Below are 22,191 nucleotides of genomic sequence, written 5' to 3'. Positions count from 1 at the left end.
TCTCTCTCTGTGTCTCTCTCTCTGGTCAAATTAAAATAAATAAATGAATAAATCAAATCAAATCAAATAATGCTTAAAAAAAATAAAGAAACGGAAGAAAAAAATCTTGTGGGATGCAACTAAAAATGCACTTAAAAGGAAATCTAATTTTAAATTATATTGGAAAAAAAGACAGATTTTAGACATGCTAACCAGCAGTTAGCATAATGGCTATGTCGCTGGACTCCCACGTAGTTGACCGCGGTTCGCGTCCTGGACCCGGTGACTTAAAACTCACCCTGGGCGCGTGTGCGTGCATGCCCAAGATCCCGAGAGGAGAATAGAGGAGAAGGGATTGCGGCGTGACCATCCCCCCTGGGGGGTGATTTCTCGCTTTCTGTCTCTCTGTCTCTCTCTGTCTGTCTGGCGAGCGCATGCGCCCTATAGCAAAAACCTCTCAAAAAAAAAAAAAAAGAAAAAGAAAAGAAATGTATTAACTAAATATTCAAACCAGAAGTTAGGAGAAAAGACACCCCAGAGTAAAGCCAAGGAATATTAAAGGAAGGCAGTAAAATATAAGAACAGAGGTTGGTAAGATAGAAAGCAAAGCAGAGATGAATGATATAACCAAATGTTGTCTGAGAAATCCAAATGAAACAGATAACTGTTAGGCTGATCAAGAAAAAGAGAGCATGAGAAAGCACAGATCAACTGTGAGGGTTACCTGTGGGCCAGGAAGGCAAGAACAGATTCCTATTCAGAAAAAGGAATTTCTGAGACCAGCAGGTGGCACGGTGGTTAAGGCGCTGGCTCCCACCTGGCTGACTTTGAGGTTCCAGGGAGCCAGTGCACGTGTGGCCAAAATCCTGAGAGGAGAAGGGGGGAGAGGAGACTGTGGCGTGGCCATCCTCCCCATGGGGGGTAATTTCTCACTTTCCTTCTCACTGTCTGTCTGTCTCTCTTCAGTGTGTGGACATGCCCTATAGCAAACTAAAAAAAAAAAAGGAATTTCAGGTTTTTTGTTACGGTCTTTATCAAATGCCAGGTGGAGTAACCTGCAGCCCCGCTTCCTATGAACAGCTGCTACCACCTACTGCTTTGCATATTCAAAAATAGAATAAAAATGTTAAAGGTGAGAGAAGGGACCAGCAGTTGGCATAATGGCTATGTTGCTGGACTTCTATGTAGTCGACCGCGTTTCGAGTCCCGGACCTGGTGGCTTAAACTCACGCTGGGTGTGTGTGCATGCTTGCCCAAGATCCTGAGAGGAGAATGGAGAAGAAGGGATTGCGGTGTGGCCAATCCTCCCAGGGGTGGTGGTGGTGGTGATTTCTCGCTTTCTGTCTCTCCATCTCTCTCTGTCTTCCTGGCATGTGCACGCACACTACAGCAAAAACCTCTCTCAAAAAGGTGAGAGAAAAGCAAACCTAATATTAACTATTTGATCAGAAACAAGTGAACTCAGTTGTTTATCGTATGACTAGTTCCACCCAGCAAGAAGAATTAATTCGAGAAGAAACTTCAGGTTGGTGTAGTTGCATGGCTGACCCTCAGGGGGGATACAGAGGGAGGGGAAAAGGCAAACCGACCTTAAACTTTATGCAGAAAGCCTCTCTTGGTGTTGGTACTGGTGTGTACTTTTTTTGGTTTGTTTTCAGTTTTTCTCGTCTGGCACGTGCGCTTGCCAGAGACAGAGAGAGCCAGTAAGAAGGAGAAGAAAAGTGAGAAATCACTCCCTGGGGAATGGCCACAGCACAATCCCTTCTCCATTCTTCTGGAATTTTGTGCATACACACACACACACACACACACACACACACACACGTGTGCCTGGCTTGATTTTCAAGTCACCAGGTCCAGGACTCCAACCTCTGTTGGCCATGTGGGAGTCCAACACCTTTAACCACTGCGCCACCTGCTGGGCCCTGGCATTGTACTTCTAGAACTCTTCATGTACATATGGAAGACAGAGTGGATGAAGAAACATATTGATGTTTTGGGGGACAAGGGTTTTCACTGTGGGAAAAAGCAGACGCAGTGATGGAAGAGGGAGCCTGGTAAGAGCCCGGTGGTACTGGGTCCAAACACCTGAGTGACCACGTCAGGACGAGGCACAGGTGTAAGTGCAGTACAGGTGTGTCTGAGCCCTACCTGCTGAGAGGGCCCAGAAGCAGTGACACCCAGTGGCAGTGACCACACCTCACTCTCAAATCTTGGCTCCTAAATTGTATCCCCACTGAGCAGCATCAGGGCTCTGTGGAAAAACAACTGCTTCCACATGGGTTCAAGGAAACCCGCGGTGAGCCCAGACGTATTTATGCCGGAGCATCAGGGAGTCCCAGAGACAAAGGGTTAGGTCAGAATACACGGCCAGGCTGCAGGGCTCCCTGCTCGCCCCCGGGCAATGAGAGCAGGATGATGCCAAGAGTCTCGAACACGGTTCTCCAAACAGAGATCCATAGGGAGAGGACGGAGAGAGAGGAGGAGGAAGAAGAGGAGAAGGAAGTCTTATTTCAACAGGATGCTATGGATGTGGAAGTGTTGATGTAGTTCTAAAATCACCATTTTGTGGGGCCAGCAGGTGGCATGGTGGTGAAGGTGCTGGACTTCCACATGGCTAACCATGGTTCGAGTCCTGGACCTGGCAGCTTGAAAATCATGCTGAGTGCGTGTGCGTGCATGCCCAAAATCCTGAGAGGAGGATGGAGAAGGGACTGTGGTGTGGCCATCCCCTCCCGGGGGGTGATTTCTCACTTTCCCTCTCTCTGTCCATCTCTGGGAACACACATGTCCTGTGGGAAAAAATACTAAAAACCCCACAAAGTTTAGGCATGAAGTGTCATGCTGCCTGAACTTGACTTCAAGCGTCCGGCAGATAGACACCTCGACAGAGTGCAGCGAGACACACAGGTGGCAAATGTGGCGGAATCTTAGCAGCTGCTGGAGCTGGCGAAGGACTACGGGTGCTCACCCGTGTTACCAGATGCGGACATTTCCAAAATGAAGGGGTGGCAGGAAAAACACGGCGGGATAGACACGCAATGAAACCCTCAAATCCAAATTTAAATGATACAGAAAGACATAGGCCTCCAGGGATACGGAGAGGAAAAAGGAACCACAGTTCTGGAGGCAGAAAACTGATGGCCGACGGGTGCTGTCTGAGCAGACTCCAGGCCCTGGGACTCTAAGACAGCAGAGGGCCACCTCAGAAGCCCCGCGGTTCACACCACAGACTCTTCGAATGGCTCAAAGGCTCATGAGCCGGAGGCCGGTGGGTGGTGGAAGTCAGTGTGGGAGTTATCTCAACAAGAAGATCAGGCAGGAGTCTGTTTAAGAAGCAGGCAAGGGTATAGTGGTCGCTGGACTCACACGTAGTCGACCATGGTTTGAAGCCCAGACGTGGCAATTTGAAACGTACCCTGGGCACGTGTGCGTTGCGTACCCAAGATCCCGAGAGGAGAACGGAGGAGAAGGGATTGCAACATGGCCATCCCCGCTGGGGCGGTGATTTCTCGCTTTCTGTCTCTCTCTGTCTATTGAGGGAAGTTGCTATGCAGTTTCGTCTTATTACAGAAAAAGAGAAGATCCCGCAGCTTCCAGATGAAAACTACACAGACCATGTTCACAGGGTCAGAAATAAAGCGCTGCACAAGTCTCGACGCAGCGGGAAGGCGCGGCAGTTCCGAGGAAGAACGGTTTCTGACCCGAAGTCAGCCTGCAGCCCCTGCCATGGCCAGCCGGGGCCCAGCATGTAACAAGGGCACTCCAGTCGTGCCAGGTCTCCGTGCGCTGGTCTCCTAAGCAAGGGGCGATGTTCTCTATGACACGAGAGAGGGAACTAAGACGGGAAGGACGGATTGGAGAAGGCGGGTCAGGGAAGCAATGAGAACTCGTGCAGGGACATGAGAGTCCCAGTCTGCCCTCAGAGTGCCGGCCAGGGGGAACTGCAGCTCCCACACCCTGTGAGTCGGACTGCCCACCACCTGTCACCTGTCATTAGGGCATGAGGGTATGTGAATTCGCCAGAGAGCGAGGGCGAAAATTGCACCTCCCACTGGGCCATGCTCAGGCTACAATCCTTCCTCTCCCATTTCTCCATCCCGTCAGGATTTTGGGCAAGCGTGCACACGCGCTCCATGCGTTTCTGAAGCTGCTGGGTCCGGAACTAGAACCGTGCAGTCGGCCATGTGGAATCCAGCTGCCTTAACCACCACCACTCCACCTGGATGGCCCCTAGAGCATGTCCTTCCCCCCACCCCGAGAGATATTTGTTGTAAGAGTATGTGTGCTCATCAGAGAGACAGAAAGTGAGAAATCACCCTGCAGGGAGGATAGCCATGCCACTATTTTCTCTTGGGATTTTGGGCACATATGCATACATGCCTGGTATGAGCCTCAGATTTCCAGGCCCAGAACTTGAACAGCAGTCGACCCTGTGAGAGTTCAGCATCTTAACCATTATGCCCCCTGCTGGCCTGAGCATGTTTCCAATTTAAAGAAAATAACTGAAGGGCATGCTCAAACAAAATAAGGAAAAGACGAGAACCTGAAAAAGGGAACCTGGTTGGAAGAAAGGCTGAGGGGATCCTTGGAGAACAGCAATCAGCAGGCCCAGAGAGAAGACTGTCTTCCAGAAAGAAAAAGGGCCAACTGATGCCCTGAGCCGTCTGACCCTGCAGACCGGCTATGAGAACAATTAGCCATGTGTACAAAGAAGATCAAGCAAGAGAAAAAAGTCAAAGGCAAGTATTAACTCTTAGAAAAAATAGAAAATATAAAGGGAAACATAATCATGGGACTCTGCCGTGGTGGTCTGGGGATTATAAACGCACAGGCAAAACAGCGAAAAGGCTGAGCATGAGCTTCATGAAAAATACAGCGTAGCTGGTTTGGGAGGGTGGGGTAGAGGAGGCAGACAAGGTGGTGTGAGGGAGCTAAGGCCCCAGCCACCAGGACAGGCAGAGGAAGGGCTGCAGTACTGACGGGCAGGAAGGAGCCACCGTGGGCGCAGCAGAACACAGCAGTAAGTGCATGGAACCGAGGACTGCAGACACATGCCAACACCGGAGGGAGAGGTAAATATCAGAAAGGGCCCAGCTGTTCAGTATGTTATACCAGGGTGAGTGTTACAGCCACGCCTTGTGGGCTGGACAGCTGGGAGGTGCGGAGGGGTGTTCAGGAGACCTGCTATAACAGGCCTCAGTGCAATGTGACTTTTAGATGTGCATGCGTTATCTTGGTGGAAAAATTAACTTAAAAATAAGAAAGAAAAAGTAACATTAGAAATGTGACACAATTACTGAAAAAGTGGAGGCTGAATGATTTGGAATTTATGTAACTATTGTGAAAAGTATTATTACAGTACATTTTAAAATTTAGTAAAAATATATATATTTTTTGTAGAAAATATAATTTATCAAATAGACTTAAGAAGAAATAGAGGGACCAGCAGATGGTGTAATGGTTATGTCCCTGGATTCCCACATAGTTGACTGTGATTTGAGTCTGGACTCAGCTTAAAACTCACGCCAGGCGTGTGTGCATGAGTGCCTAAGATCCCGAGAGGAGAGTGGAGGAGAAGGAATTGTGGCGTGGCCATCCCTCTGGGGGGTGTTTCTCCCTTTCTATCTCTCTATTGCTGTCTCTCTGGTGAGCACACACACCCTATAGCAAAAATCTCTCTCTCTAAAAAAAAGAGGAACTAGAAATACAGTAACGATTTAGAACCATTACAACAATTGAATAGAGTTAAAGATCTACCCACAGGCCAGCTTTCAGTCTGGTGGTTAAGGCAGATGGATGTCACATGGCTGACAACACAGTTCGAGTCCCAGACCTGGTGGCTTGAGGAACATGACAGGCACATGTGCATCCATGCCCAAAGACCTGAAAGGAAAGAGACAGAGAAGGGATTGCAGCACAACTGTTCCCCACGGGGGGCGCTTTCTCACACTAGCTCTTTCTGTGGTGAGCATGTACCCTCTGGCAAATTAAACAAAAAATGTCTGAGGGCCAGCAGGTGGCTTAGTGTTTATGGCACTGAACTCCCACATGGCTCACCACAGTTCGAGTCCTGGACCTGGTGCCTTGAAAATCATGCTGGGCTTGTGTGCATGTGTGCCCAAAATTCCAGGAGTGGAATAGAGGAGAAGGGCTTGAGGCAAGGCATGAGGGGATTTCTCACTGTCCCTCTCACTGTCTCTTACTGTTTTTCTCTGTCTCTCTCTGGTGAGGGCATGCGTCCTATAACAAAAACCTAAAAAAAAAAAAAAAGAAAAAGACACAGCCTGCCCACAAACAATGATAACAAAAATAAAGTCAAACATAACACACCTAACCCAAACAGTTTTAAAGGAAAACTCTATCAAACCTGCAAGTGACAGGGACCAGCAGTTGGCGTAATGGCTATGTCGCTGGACTCCCACGTAGTCGACCGCGGTTCGGATCCCCGCGCGGTGAACTCACGCTGGGCGCGTGTGCGTGCGTGCCCAAGATCCCAAGGGGAGAGTGGAGAAGGGATTGCGGCGTGGTCATCCCCCCTGGGGGGGTGATTTCTCGCTTTCTGTCTCTCTGTCTCTCTCTGTCTGTCTGGCGAGCGTAAACGCCCTATAGCAAAAACCTCTCCAAGAAAAAAAAAAAGAAAACCTGCAAGTGACAGGTAATTCCAGTTGTAGGTAAAGTGTCCCAGTGAATGTAAAACTAGGGACGTATCCTCAACTCATTGTATAATCTCGATAAGACATCCAGACAAGACCAGAGGCAGATAAGAAATCAGCTAATCTCAGTTCACACAAGTGTGTTTTACATCTTAAACTAAATGTTGAATTGAACCAAGCAACTTACTAATGACACAGGATGGCAAGCTTGGTGAACTCTGGGAGTAAAAGGGTTGTGTAACATTAGAAAGTCAGTTGAGAGAACCAGCAGTTAGCGTAATGGCTATGTCGCTGGACTCCCATGTAGTTGACCGCGGTTCGCGTCCCGGACCCGGTGGCTTAAAACTCACGCCAGGCGCGTGTGCGTGTGTGCCCAAGATCCCAAGAGGAGAATGGAGGAGAAGGGATTGCGGCGTGACGATCCCCCCTGGGGGGTGATTTCTCACTTTCTATCTCTCTGTCTCTCTCTGTCTGTCTGGCGAGCGCATGCGCCCTATAGCGAACAACAAAAAAAAAGGAAGTCTGTTGATAGGGACCAGCAGTTAGCGTAATGGCTATGTCACTGGACTCCCACGTAGTTGACCGCCGTTTGCATCCTGGACCCAGTGGCTTAAAACTCACGCCAGGCGCGTGTGCGTGTGTGCCCAAGATCCCAAGAGGAGAATGGAGGAGAAGGGATTGCGGCGTGACGATCCCCCCTGGGGGGTGATTTCTCACTTTCTATCTCTCTGTCTCTCTCTGTCTGTCTGGCGAGTGCACACGCCCTATAGCAAAAACCTCTCAAAAAAAAAAAAAAAGTCTGTTGATATATTTCATCACATTAAAGGATGAATGGAGAAATATTTTCAACTGATGCAGATAAAGTATTTGATAAAATTAAACACCCATTTATGATTTATTTTTGCAAAAAGGAATTGGAAGGAATTTCCTATATAGTTATCTACCAAACTAAATATTACTACTTTAAAAAAATCTTATTTTTTTCATTCAAGAGACAGACTGGCACCTCCAAGAATCCACACACCTTATCTGTCTCTGGCCTCAGCCAGCCTTGATCGTGGGCACACATCATGCCTGGCATACCCAGGGCGGCCCTGGCACGTGGACCCAGGAGTTCGCCATGTGGGCCCAGTACCACGGTGCCGCATCAGCCGCCGTGCCGCCGTCTGCCCTACATGTGGTTCAACGGCGGGGCAGCAGGTGGTGCGGTGCTTAAGACGCTGGATCCTACAAAACTGACCACAGTTTGAGACCACAATCAGGCTGGGCGTGTGTGTGTGCATGCCCAGAATCCCAGGAGGAGAATGGAGAAGGGACTGCGGCATGGCCATCCCCACTGGGGAGTGACTTCTCATTTTCTCTCTCACTGGCTCTCTGAGTGCATGAGGTCTAGGGCAAAAACCTAAAATAAATAAATATAAAAAATAAATTCATTCTTAATGGTAAAAGTATCAGAAGCCATCCCTCTAAGGTCAGGAGAAACAAGAGTGTGTGTGCTATCTCTCATGGTCTCTTTTAGGAAGCTAACTCTGAAATTTATTAAAGGTGCATGCCACACCACCCGCGTAGAAGCCTGCATCTTCTGATCAGCTTGCACGTGTAAATTCCCCTCCTACTCTGAGAGCCCCTGGAAGGCGCCTCACATATCACACTCCTGTGTCTTCCACAGCATTTTAGCTTTATATTAAGCACACGTAGGTGTATAATACACATGTTTGACTGGTTGACATAAAACAAGACTCTGGGGGCCAGGTGGTGGCAGAGCAGTAATGCAATGCTCCGTGAGACTGACCCACATGGGAAGGTTCCAGGTTTACATCCCGGGACCTCCCTGAACCCACCGGGTACACACCTGTCCATGACCAGGGCTGCTGGGGTGGGGGTGGGTGGCAGTGTGAAGACCCTTTTGGGAATGCCTGTCTCTCTCTCTCTTTCTTTCCCTCTCTGTCTCTCTTATGGAAAAAAGAATGAAGTAATAATAATAATAATAAAAAACTTAATAAATGCTTTATTGGGCCAGCAGGTGGCATGGTGTTAAGCTGTTGGATCCCACATAGCTGACTACACAGTTCGAGTCCTGGACCTGATGGCTTGAAAAATCATGCCAGGAGCATATGTGTGTGTGTGTGTGTGTGTGAGTGTGCTCAAAATCTGAGGGGAGAATGGAGAAGGGATTTGCGATGTGGCCATCGCAGGGGATGATTTCTCACTTTCTTTCTCTTTCTCTCTCTGGTTCTTTCTGGACAGTGCATGTACCCTCTAGCAACAACAACAAAACACACACACACACACACACACACACACACAGACCATTTCAGGCAGAAATCAGAACCCAGGAGGCTGCTGGGTGCCGTGTCCTTTCACCTGACCATCCCGTAGACTCCCCTCCCTGTCTCCCTCTCTTCTTCTCCAGCAGCCTCTCAATTTTCTTCCAGAAAGACCTCTTGAGAAAGGGGACTCTTACCACAGCATCTCTAAGTTCTTATACTTCGTCTCTATACCGGGCTGCTTGGGTGGCTTCTTACTTCCGGCTGCCCTGGGAGCAGCTGCGGTGTGCACAGGCCGAGGGGCTCTCTGGCCCCGGAGCTCGTGTCTCCTAGAGAGCTGGTCAAGGCTGCTCGCGTCCAGGTCAGCCAGGGTGCTGACGCGTGGCCGCCGATATGAAGGTCCGTCCTCTCCCTGCCCTCTGTGCCCTCCTTCCTTATGGACGCTCAGCACGGAGCGGTAGGCAGTGGGGTTTTTCCATAACACCTTGTCAAAGGCTTGGGTTGGTGGAGCCAGTGCCGTGGAGGCCACTGTGGGGTCCTGTGTCCTAAGTGTGCTTGAGTCGTGCAGAGCGTGGTAGGAGGTGTCCATGATGGCCCCCGGCCTGTGCACTGCCAAAGTGCCCATGGGCTTGTTCTGGCCCTGCTGCAGTCTGGGGTGGTCATTCTGGTTTGCTTGACTGACACCTAGCTCTCTAGTCATGAAAGCCTCCAGGCCACTCCGGCGTTTCTGACGCTTTCGGATCCTGGGCTTGGCTGGCCTGGGAGGGTGCTGGCCGCTGGCCTCTTCGGAAGATGGGCCTCTAGGTACATTGCTGGATTCGGAATTTTGATTTTGAGACCAGTGTTCCCGGTAATTCTAAAAAAATATATTTTTGGTTAATGTACGAATGGCACATTTCACACATTTTAAATTAGTATTTTTCAAACTGGGGGTTGAGATTTCTAACAAGGTGACCATGCAGCTAAAAAGAAAAAAAATAAAGAGTATGGAAGGTCCTTTCCTAATTTCAGACAGTTAGATCATTTCTCCTGGAAACTTTAGCTCCTGAGCCTAGAAAGAAATAGTGAGGTTAGAACGGGCTTTGTATTAAGGATAAGTCTTTGACTCAAACGTTGTGAAGGGAGGCCCTGTCGGTGGTATGGTGGCTGAAGCGCTGGACTCCCACATGGCTGACTGCAGTTCAAGTCCAGGACCTGTGAAAATCACGCTGAGTTTGTGTACATGCCCAAAATCCCAGGACGAGAATGGAGGAGATGGGATTGCAGCATGGCCATTTCCCCAAAAGGTGATTTCTTACTTTCCTTTTCACTGTCTCTCTCCAGCAAGCTCATGCATTCTTTAGAAAAACCTAAGGAAGAAAGAAAGAAGGAAAGAAAGAAAAAGAGAAAGAAAGATTTTTAAAAAAATGTTGTGCTGGGAGAAAACTTTCCTTCTGAATAGCTGCATGGACAGAAAGTATAAATTTACATCAAAACATGCAAACTTATTTTAACTAAATAAATACCTAAAAAAAAAACCCCAAAAAACAAACACACAAAAAAACAAAAAAAAAACCCTTAAGCAGAAAACATCAATGATTGATTTGCTTTACCAACCAAGTATAAATTTAAAATGAAATACAATTCGGTTGATATCTTCTTACTCACATAGGTCAACAGCTGGAAATGACCTCTTCACTAGATGAAACAAATTAGATTTTATTCGGAGGATTATAAAAGAGGCTATGCCGGGATAGGGCATCCGTGGAGCCACAAGGGCTGCTTTGCTTCTGTTCCTTAATACAGCTTGTACTTAGGCAATCAAACATTTGGGGGCAAGATTTCAATTTCAGAAGTCTTTATGCTTTTCAAAGTCTCCTAACAAGATGTCCTCCTGGCATAAGAGATGCACTATGTAGCTATACTGTGCTATAGCCATTTAGAAGTATTTTCCGAGGAATAAAGCACTTATGACTTTGTGAAACACTAGCTGAGTTAAGAGGCCTTTGGAAGGCATGATTAAATGCTTACTGAAATCTGTGAGCTGACCGCGTGCATCGGCGTGTCACACAACTGCAACATTTCCCCCTTTCTGAAGACGCGTATCACAAAGCACTCCGGCCTGCATCTCGGCCATGTTAATTGAAAGATGCAACAGTTTAACTGTGTCATTTGAGAAAAACATCTTCAAGTGAATAAACCTTGTTTTGGGCTCAGACTGTTTTTCCTTGCTATGAAGAACGAGCAAATGATCGTGATCAGAGTTTGGCTTTTATTTCACTCTTCTTTTCAAAAATGTTTTCCAAGAATGATTCATTTAATTTTATATATTATTATTATCCTTCAATTTGATGAGAGAGAAAGCAAGCTGCCAGGTCTGGCCCTTGAACTGCAGTCTGCCACGTGGAAATCCAGCGCACTAACCACCACACCACCCGCTGGCCTGTATTTCATTTTTCTGAAATGTTCATCAATAATATACATATGTGTGAACATTTCAGAAAAAAAAGTGTATACACACATATGTACATTATTTTTCCTTTTTTTTTTTTTGAGAGATTTTTGCTATAGGGCATTTGTGCTCACCAGAGAGACAGAAAGCAAGAAATCATTCCCTGGGAGGATGGCCACACCACAATCCCTTCTCTTCCATTCTCCACTCAAGATTTTTTGGCATGTGCCCAGCATGAATTTTAAGCCACCAGGTTAAACTACAGACAATTACGTGGGAGTCCAGCGATGAAACCATTATACATACCATCTGCCATCCCATATCTGGAGTGAATTTTAAACTGTTGAGTCCTGGACTCGAACAGCGGTCGACTATGTGGGAGTCCAGCGACATAACCATTATTCCATCCGCTAGTCTTTATATTTAAGGTTGCTAGAGGGCACGTGTGCTGGCTAGAGAGAGAGAGAGAGAGTGAGGAGGTCCACCTCAATCCCTTCTCCTCCATTCTCTTCTTGGGATTTTGGGCATGCATGCACATGTATCTGGTGTATTTTTTAAGCTCCTTGGTCCAGGAGTAGAACCACGTCATGTGGGATCCAGCCACCTTCAACACCATGCCCTGGGCTGGCCCTCCTGTAGAATATGAAGCAGTATTCTATTTCTAATGAAGTCATATAGCAATATAATAAAATCATTATAGCATGATATTAGTAAGTTGAGATTTGTTCAATTAAAAACAGTCACATACAATATTACTTCTCATTTTGGAGTTTTAAAGTACGAATGATTTCCGATTTGAAATTTAGAACATGTCCTTAGAATTGGAGATTTCTGGAAAATTGCCCCAGCTCTGACTAACTCCTATACATTTTAAATTTAGAATTTTTACCTGTTGGGTTCAAAAAGAAACTACCTTCCTTCTGTAGCCCAAGAAAGCAAAGTTCATCCTTCCAGGAGGCTGTGCTGGGGAATGTGGGCCAGAAGCCTCTGCTAATACCATCCCACCTTCCAGCGGTACAGGAGAAAACTCCCATCTTACAACCTACGGATGTGTCTGAGAAACACGGCTGCCACCACTGTTCGCAAAGGTCAAAAAGCCCCCCTTTGTGATGATCTAAATAAATATAGGTTTTTGCATAGGGCACGTGCCATCGCTGGAGAGAGACAGAGAACGACTGCGAGAGGGAAAGTGAGGGGGATGGCCACGTCGCAATCCCTTCTCCTCCGCTCTCTTCCTGGAATTTTGGGTATACACACACATGCCCGGTGTGATTTTCAAGGCACCAGATCCTGGACTCAAATCGTGATCAGCCATGTGGGAGCCCTGTGCCTTAACCACCACACCACCTGCTGGCCCCTTTCTACAAATATTAATCAACGCTGTCAAAGTTATTTTCAATACTTGGGCCGCCTTTAACTTGCTAGAGAAATAAGTAACCAGGAGCCCTTTTTCTGCTGCTGTCTAATGGTGCTTTTCCCAGTTTTCCCTCCTCCATCCCACCAAAATAGCAAAGGCCTGACAGAAAGCCCTTCCTTGGCCTAGGCGTGGGGGGCAGGGAGCGGCGCACTGAACTGCAGTGCTGGAAGCCACGTGGCCGACCCTGGGCTGGGCTCCCGAGTCAGCCCACACTCCGTGTCCTGACAAGTTGGAGGGTGGGGAAGGGGGTCGTTGTGGTGTGACGAGGTCCTGTCCAAGCGTCTGCTTCTCTCATTCGCTCTCTCACGCTCGCATACGCATGCACGCGCTCTCCCTCATGGAGAAAATAAACACACAGTTTCTTCTCTTGGGTACCAGATTCAAAACCCTGGGTCACCACTTGATCTTAATTTTTTTTGCTGACCATTCAGATCACAGTCGGACTCTTTGCGGGGGCTTTGTCAACAAGACCAAGAGCTCATCACTTTAGGGAACTCCAATCGTCTGGAGTGTTAAAGCCGCTGTTCACATGAGTGGGAGAGCCCGGAGAGGCATGGCAGCCCCAGAGAGGAAGACATTGATGGGCTTGATGCATTTCTCTCGCCTCCCAAGCAGCCTACGTGAGCTGGGTGGTTACTGAGGAACTCTTACCCTACAAGGCAGGCATCAGGTGTCACTCTTCAGGTGGCCAGACCTGAGTCCCGCAGCTAATGTGCAGAGCTGTTCTCAGGCCACTTAATCTCCATCAGCAGAATCCCCACTCATCCTGCTCTCACCGGGGGCTCCTCTGTTCCCAGTGTGGGAGATTCGTCCACGCTACACAGCTCAGAATGAGTGCTGACGACAGCAGGTATCCGCGTCACACCTAGAGCGTCAGCACTGGCACTGGGGAATCTTGACACTCAAGCTGGGGCGCTAATTCCTCTTCTTTTTCTTTCTAGAGAGAATTATTTTTTCCTTTCTGTCTCTCTGCATTTGCTATGCTGCAATCCCCTCCCCTCCCCTCCCGGGCACACATGCACAAGTGCCCAGCGTGATTTTCAAGGCACCAGTTCTGGGACTCGAACAGTGGTCAGCCATGTGGTAGTCCAGCAACATAACTGCTACGCCATCTGCTGCCTCCCTCTTGTCTGCTTTAACACACAGCCATGCTTGTTTTCAGTCACTCTTCCTCCAACCTGGAGTCCTTTGCTCTGCCTGGGCTCCACCATCAGCTGGGTAGTAGAGCAGTTTGCATTGAGTTCTATTTTTCTATCTTGTTTTTCTTCTTTTTTTGTTTTAGAGAGATTTTCCTATAGGGTACATGCACTTGCCGGAGAGAGAGAAAGCAAGAAATCAGCTCCCGGGGGAATGGCCATGCCACAATCCCTTCTCCTCCATTCGCCTCTCTGGATCTTGGGCACGCACGCGCACATGCCCAGTGTGAGTTTCAAGCTGCCGGGTCCAGGACTAGAATGGTGGTCAACTACATGGGAGTTCAGTGACGTAACCACTACGCCATCTAGCGCGTGGGTGCTTTGAGCTTGGGCTATAAATTCTATACTATTAAGAAAATGTTGAGCACAGATGTTTGGCTCAAATTTTCCCTGCCAGTAAGGCCGGACTCTATATTCAGATAAACAGAAGAAACATAGATCTCTTGATAGTGCTGGAGGGAAAGCCAAATGAACAGGTCCCCAGAAAGCAAGAAGATGAACCTAGGAGGTGATTAGAAGACTCTGACATTGATTAGTGAAAAGTCCTTGCACTTTCACACTATTGTTACCTTTTCTTTGCCTGAAAAGCCAAGAGTTATTTCAGAGTGGTAAGAGAGAAAATACCTTATTTTCATCCTTAGGAGCATTTCTTTCTTTTTTGAAAGGTTTTTGCAATAGAGCATGTGTGTTTGCCAGAGAGAGACATTGAGAGGTAAAATGAGAAACCACCCTCCGGGGAGATGGCCACACCACAACCCCTTTATCTACACACTCTTCTTGGAATCTTGGGCACACAGGCACACGCACCTGGCATGATTTTCCAGCCTCTAGGTGTGGGACTTGAACCGTAGTCAGCCATGTGGGAGTCCAGCCCCTTATCCATCATGCCACCTGCTGGCCCCTTGAAGCATTTTGTAATTGAGAAAGTTTATTCCTACTGACAACATGCTATTTGCTGGGTGCTATATTTCAATGATTGTGTCCTCTCCCCCCAAATCCATGTGAAATCCTAAGGCCCAAAGTGATGGTTTTAAAGGTGGGGTCCTCAGGAGGTGATTAGGTCACAATGGCAAAGCCCCTGTGAGTGGATTACTGCCCTTACAAAAGAGGCCAGGGAGCTCCCTGACCCCTTCCCAGGTGAGAACAGTTGGGAAGGTGCCATCTGTGAGTGAGGGAGTGGGCCTCACTAATCACTGAGGCTGCTGGCCTCCTGACCATGGACTTCCCAGCCTCCAGAACCGTGAGAAAGTACATTTGCGTGGTGTGTCAGCACCCGGTATGTGGTGTTCTGCTACAGCAGCCCAGACACACCTGGAGAGGACCTCCCTCACTGCTCAGCAAGAGCCCGGAGCTAGTGTTGCTCAGTCGGGGCACACAGCTGAAATGGGTCTCCAGAACCTGTGAGGGTCCACGGCCGACAGAACGATTCAGGCTCTCTGACCTCTATGTGGAAAAGTTAAACGAAGTGGGGGTACTTGGCTCAAAATTAGGCATCTATAAAACTCTTACACAGAAAATGATGGTAACCATCTGTTTTCAGTATTCTCAAGTGAAAATACATGTCATTATGTCTCAGGCGTGTTTTCTCTTTCCTGCCCTATCTCTAGTTTCTCATTCTTAAGCTTCTCTGGAGGAGAAGCTGGAGGAAGAAGTTATGTCGACATGTCACTTGAGCCCGTGCTCATGACAGCAGGGACCCTCTCTGTCCAGCCATCAGCAAGCATCATGCCCTGCCTGGCCCTGCCCTGTGTAAGTAACTTACATCCTCCCTGTTAGACCTCTGGGGTGTCTTAGAATCAGAAACTTTAAGAGCAAGTCCTCAGGGACTGGGGGCTCCCCAGTACACCCTCCTCCCAACTTCTATGTGTGGCCTCCCTGGCATCAGGTTTCAGAAAGTTTTGGGCAAGTGACTATTTTTATTTCTCTTTTTTGCAACTCTTAAGAGTGGCCTCAGGACCAGCAGTTAGCATAATGGCTATGTTGTTGGATTCCCATGTAGTCAACTGCAGTTTGAGTCCTGGACCTGGTGGCTTAAACTCACATCACGCACATATGCATGCGTGCCCAGGATCCCCAGAGGAAAATGGAGGAGAAGGGATTGTGGCGTGACCATCTCCCCTGGGGGGTGATTTCTCGCTTTCTGTCTCTCTGTCTCTCTCTGTCTGTCTGGTGAGCACATGTGTCCTATAGCAAAAATTTCTCCAAAAAAAGAGTGGCCCAGAGGCCACTGCGGAGGAGCAGAGATTATTTGGGCTGATTTTCTTTTCTAACTTATCTGGGATTGGAATAAATTATATTCTTATTCTTCTTATTATTATTTTATTCATTCACTTATTTTTAATTTGACAGAGAGAGACACAGAGAGGGGGAGAGAGAGCACGAGGGAAAGTGAGAAAGCAAGCCACCAGGTCTGGGACTTGAACTGTGGTTAGCCATGTGGGAGTGTCCAGCGCCTCCACCACTATGCCACCTACTGGTGCCCATATTTTTATTATTATACTACAAATATTATATTATTCCATTTATTTTACTATAGCTACCACTGTACGTAGTTTTATCTGGTTTCATCAACAGGCTCCACAGGTGGACGATTTCCATGGACTTATCCTTTCTTCAGCAGACTAAACTGGTTCGAGTGCGACTCCACTTCACTTCGCACCCTTGTTCAAAAAAAAGCCAGCTGCTAGTGCTTTTTCTGTTTTTATCCCCCTAGAAAACAGTATCAGTGGGGACAATTTCAGAAAGATCTTCCCCCAGTCACATCTATGATTTCAAAGTGGTAAGTCCATAGCCAAAAAGAACGTCATCATGTAAACCACCGGCTGGTAAGTCCAGCTCTCCGAGTGAGCGCTCAGTGATTCGCCTTCATCTTCTTTCTTGCTTTTTCTTTTCTTTCTTTCTTTTTTTTTTTTTTGAGAGATTTTTGCTACAATGTGAGGGCACTCTGAGACAGAAAGTGACAAGTCATGCCCCGGGGGCATGGCCATGCAATCCCTTCTCCTCCATTCTCCTCCTGAGATTTTGGGCACACACGCACACATGCTCTGTGTGAGTTTTAAGCTTCTTGGCCTGGAACTCGAACTGCACTCAATTACATAAGAGTTCAGAGATGTAACCATTACGCCATCTGCTGGTCCCTCTTTCTTTCTTTTAATTGCCAGAGGGTGTGTGTGCTTTCCAGAGACAGAGAAAGAGGGTGAGGGAGAAAGCACCCCCCCCCACCCCTGGTGTATGTAATCACACACGATTCCTTTTGCTCCACTCTCTACTCTGTCAGGATTTGGGCATGCATGTACACAAACCTGTTGCATCTTTCAAGCCTTCAGGGCTGGGATTTGAACCACAGTTGGCTGTGTGGGATCTGGTTTCTGTAACCACTACACCATGGGACCAGCTCAATTCCCCTTCATTTTGGGGGGTGGTGTCTCCACCACCCAGAAATAACATGTAACTGCCAACTCCAGCAGGAGACAGACTTAAGAGCTGCCAGAATTGGCCAGTATTTTGGAACCATAATTTTTTCCCTGCATGTCTTTCCATGCCTTCCTTCTGAAGGGATTTTACCTATATGTTTAACTATATGATATGAAGAAAGAATTTTTTTTTTTTGAGAGGTTTTTGTCTTAGGGCATGTGCGCTCGCTGGAGAGAGAAACAGAGACAGTGAAAGGGAAAGTGAGAAATCACCTCCTGGGGGAATGACCACACTATAATCCCTTCTCCATCATCCTCCCGGGAACTCAGACATGCATGCACACGTGCATCGCGTGATTTTCAAGCCACCGGGTCCGGGACACGAACTGCAGTTGACTATGTGGGAGTCCAGCCATGGAACTGCTCCATCATCTACTGGCCCCAGATAGAATTTTTGGAAAACAGGTAGAGTTGCTTGGCTGAGCAGGGAGAGGCTCACCTGTGCAGAAGCTAGCCTGCCCCCTAGGAAGATGGGCAACTATTCTCATGCATAAAATGAAGCCCTAAGGACGCAACCTCGGACATTACTCAGACTCAGCCTGAAAGGGGCTTACTGATCAGGTGCAAGCTGGGAGCTGACCTTCAGCTGTTGTGCTCTTTGATGCCATCTGTCCTCAGGCTCGACGGCGGCATTTTCAAGCTCTGTGGCATTCTGAACAGAGGTCTTGTCCGTTACTCTGATGGGGTAGGAGATCTAAGAGGGCAAAACACACACAGCACGTTAACTCGCTTCACCTGGGCGTTGGAGCCCTGGGGCTCAAGTCTGTACTCTAGAAGGAGGCCCTGTGGAGTGAGGTTCTATTTTCAGTTCATTTTAAGGATGTGTCAATTCAGTCTTGAAAGGCTTGTATTATTTCCCCCTAAAAAGGGAATAAACAATATTTTTTCTTGTAGGCATGAAGAGGGTCAGACTATTACTTACTTTTAATTAAAGTTCAATACATACTTTTGGGGACCTGATTTTAGGACAGCTCTTTGGACCAGATGCTGCTGTCATGTTTGAGCATGCTGATAGAAACACGATGAAATAACACTACGCACCAAGATGATGACAACAACGATGACAGAAATAACAATATTTGCTATATGCTGGCAGTGGGGTGGGGGGAGGCTAGAACCCTGGCAAAAAGCAGTGTTTTGGGGGACCAGCAGTTAGTGTAATGGCTATGTCGCTGGATTCCCACATGGTCGACCGCTAACTCAGCTTATTAGAAATATTATCCTAGGGACCAGCAGTTAGCGTAATGGCTATGTTGCTGGACTCCCACGTAGTCAACTGCGGTTCGCGTCCCAGACCCGGTGGCTTAAACTCACGCCAGGCGCTTGTGCGTGCGTGCCCAAGATCCCGAGAGGAGAATGGAGGAGAAGGGATTGTGGCGTGGCCATCCCCCCTGGGGGGTGATTTCTCGCTTTCTATCTCTCTGTCTCTCTCTGTCTGTCTGGCGAGCGCACAGGCCCTATAGCAAAAACCTCTCCAAAAAAAAGAAAAAGGAAAAGAAACATTATCCTAGACCTACAGAATTTGCAGCAATGGTTTTGGTACTCAGTGGATTTGAATAATGGAGACCAATGGTTCCAAACATCAGTTAGATATAAGAAAGGCCTGGGAAGCTTTTTAAAAAATATGAATGCTGTTTTCCCACCCAAAGTTGATTAGAAAAGGAGTTCTGGGAGTGGCCCTGGATATCAGTATATTTTAGAAGCTCACTATCTGGGGCCAGCAGGTGGCATAGTGGTTAAGGCACTAATTTTCTACATGGTCAACAGCAGTTTGAGTCCCAGACCCAGCAGCTTGAAAATCATGGTGGGAGTGTGTGCGTGCATGCCCCAAATCCTGAGAGGAGAATGGAGGAGAAGGGATTGCTGCGTGACCATCCCCCCTGGGGGGTGATTTCTTGCTTTCTGTCTCTACGTCTCTGGCAAGCACACATATCCTATAGCAAATATCTCTTAAACAAAGCAAAACAAAACAAAATTCCCCATCTATTATCGTATAACGAAAAAAAAAAGAGCCCTCCAGGCAGGCCTGATAAACACCCAGATTTTGCAACCACCCATAAAGGAAGCTGCTATGTGGGATTCAGGTTCCCAAATTATGCAAGGGCCCTTCATTGCTCCAATGGCTACCTGTTTTAAACCAGAAATGAGAGTGTCACTGTGTTGTGTGGGATTCTAGCTGCCAGAAAGCAAATTTAAGATTGTTTATCTTGGGGGACCAGCAGTTAACGTAATGGCTATGTCGCTGGTCTCCCACGTAGTTGACCGCGATTCAAGTCCTGGACCCGGTGGCTTAAACTCACGCCAGGCGCGTGTGTGTGCGTGCTCAAGATCCCGAGAGGAGAATGGAGGAGAATGGATTGCAGCATGGCCATCCCCTCTGGGGGGTGATTTCTCGCTTTCTATCTCTCTGTCTCTCTCTGTCTGTCTGGCGAGCGCACACTCCCTATAGCAAAAAAAAAAAAAAAAAAAAAACCTCTCCAAAAAAAAAAAAAAAAAATTGTTTATCTTGGGCCAGCACGTGGTGTGGTGGTTAAGGCGCTGGACTCTCACATGGCTAATGGGGGTTTGAGTCCCGAACCTGGTGGCTTGCTGTCTTACTCCCTGCACCCTCCTCTCTGACTCTCTCTGGTGAGCACATGTTACTTATAGCAACTTGTAAAATAATAATAAATAAAATAAATAATTCTCTTAAAAAAATACATATCATAATCTCAAAGAAGATTCTGGAAATGATCCAGCCTAACCTCTACAGCATGCCTGAAAGGTGCTCTCTGCTCTGCCTATCCTGCCCCAGCTCCTGGGGGGAGTTTCCCATTTGGCAGTGTTAATGCTTTTTTTTTTTTTTAAAAAAAAGAATCCACTGGGGTAAAGGGAAGAGGCTCTTTTTCAAAAAAAACATTTTATTTACTCATTCATTTATTTTATTTTATTTTATTTTAAAATTTGACTGGAGAGAGACACAGAGAGAGAGAAGCAAAATGAGAAAGCTAGCCACCAGGTCTGGGACTCGAACCATGGTCAGCCATGTGGGAGTATCCAGCACCTTAACCACCATGCCCTGCAGTCACAGAACAGAGTCCCTCTGTCAGGGCAGCTGACTGGCCTGCCCCTGTGCAGACGGGACGCGCTCCTCCTGGGATGCACTGCTCAGGTGGGCTGCTCCAACCATGCTCCCGTAGTCACCTGCAAACGCGGTCAGGTCTCTGCCCTTCTGCACTGGCGCGGTGGGCTCTGAAATGCAGACTCAGGACTTGGCGCTCGTTGGTTCAGTTTCCTCGGCTGGCATCGCAGTGTGAGAAGCCGCAGGTGCACAGGACAGACGCGGGATTGGGGTCTGGGTTTTTTCTCTGTGCGTTGCCTTCGTCCTCCCATTGACAAGTGTTCAATGCAGGAGGGAGACAAAGCTTTGCTCTGTGGTAAGGGATGCGTGGACACCGAGTGAGGGCGATGGCAGTCCTGACTCGTGGTCGGCCTCAGGCCACAGAGACTCCAAGTCCCTTTATTTCAGACGCACTCTTCTGTCCGCCTGGACTGGCTGTCCTGCTTGTTCTACGCACACTCACTTCCTGTGTTAGAGCAGACGGCGCACACACTTAGAAAAACGAAATGGTTTCCTGCTTGAATCTTCACTACTAAAGCAAGGAACAAAAACATGTACTGTTCAATTGTGACATTCTTCTTCTTTTTTGGTAGGGATTTTTGTTTTAGGGTACATGGGCTCACCAGAGAGAGAGAAAAAGAAACAGGGAGAGAGAAAGTGAGAAATCACCTCCCAAGGGGGATGGCCATGCCACAGTCCCTTCTCCTCCCTGGATTTAGTACATGTACCCAGCATGAGTTTCAAGCCACCAGGTCTGGCGCTCAAACCATGGTCAACCAGGCAGGAGTCCAGTGAATTAACTGCTGTGCCACCTGCTGGTCTCCATGGCATTCTTATTACAAATGAGAATGATCACCAGGGTTCAAATGATGAAGCCACTCTGCAGATGGAACACGTAACATCAATAAACAGTGCTGCTTGTGCTGAAATGAAAACCTTAGGGGCTGGTGGGTGGCAAGGTGCACAAGGTGCAGGACTTCCACATGGCTGACCATGGTTCGAGTCCCAGACCTGGCAACTTGCTTTCTCACCTTCTCTTTCTCTCTTTGATGAGCACACAGCTCTGTAGCAAATTAAATATATATATATATATGAAGATGATAAATAAAATAAAAACCAAAAAATTTAGAACCATGTACACTGCCGCTCCCAGTTGGGACTCGTTGCTCACATTTCCATGTCTCAGCCCCTCTCGTGGTGCTGGTTCAAAGAACACCAAGTGATTGATTATGAAGGTGGTAGGTGTTTTTAAAAAAGAATGATTTATTTGATTTATTATTATTATTTCAATTTGCTATAGGGCACATGTGCTCACCAGACAGAGACAGAGACAGAGATGAGAGAGAGAGAAAATGAGAAAGCAAGCTGCCAGGTCTGGGACTTGAACCATGGTTGACCATGTGGTAGTCCAGTGCCTTAACCACCATGCCACCTGCTGGCCTGAAGGTACTAGACTTTGGCAGATGTTACTGCAACATCGAGTCCCTTAGAGGAGGGGACAGATGAAACAGGGCACCTGGGTAAGGTCAGGGTTCCATCTCTTGCCAGTAATGGGGTTCATAAGGGTGTCGTCTTATAACTCATTAAACTATGTAGCCATTGGGACCAGCAGTTAGCGTAATGGCTATGTCATTGGACCCCCATGTAGTCGACCGGGGTTTGAGTCCCGGAC

General features: G+C 47.6%; 1 protein-coding gene across 5 annotated transcripts in view; it reads right to left on the bottom strand.

The window, feature by feature from the left end:
- Nucleotides 1-22,191, bottom strand: part of JHY (junctional cadherin complex regulator) — an 81,766-nt gene that overhangs the window by 21,491 nt on the left and 38,084 nt on the right. For 4 of the 5 annotated variants that reach the window (XM_006148806.2, XM_006148804.1, XM_006148803.1 and 1 more), the window contains 2 exons: nt 18,000-18,113; nt 9,100-9,758 (listed from right to left, as the gene is read on the bottom strand). In XM_006148806.2, the coding sequence (XP_006148868.1) occupies nt 9,100-9,758; nt 18,000-18,113 (773 nt within the window). The remainder of the gene's footprint in view (nt 1-9,099; nt 9,759-17,999; nt 18,114-22,191) is intronic. The other variant, XM_006148807.1, reaches the window with a different exon arrangement.

The sequence above is a fragment of the Tupaia chinensis genome, unplaced genomic scaffold, assembly GCF_000334495.1.
Source record: "Tupaia chinensis unplaced genomic scaffold, TupChi_1.0 Scaffold000247_1, whole genome shotgun sequence".
In the NCBI taxonomy this organism is placed as follows: Eukaryota; Metazoa; Chordata; class Mammalia; order Scandentia; family Tupaiidae; genus Tupaia; species Tupaia belangeri.
The sequence above is the reverse complement of the archived record's forward strand: the minus strand, read 5'-3'. Positions and strand labels throughout refer to the sequence as shown.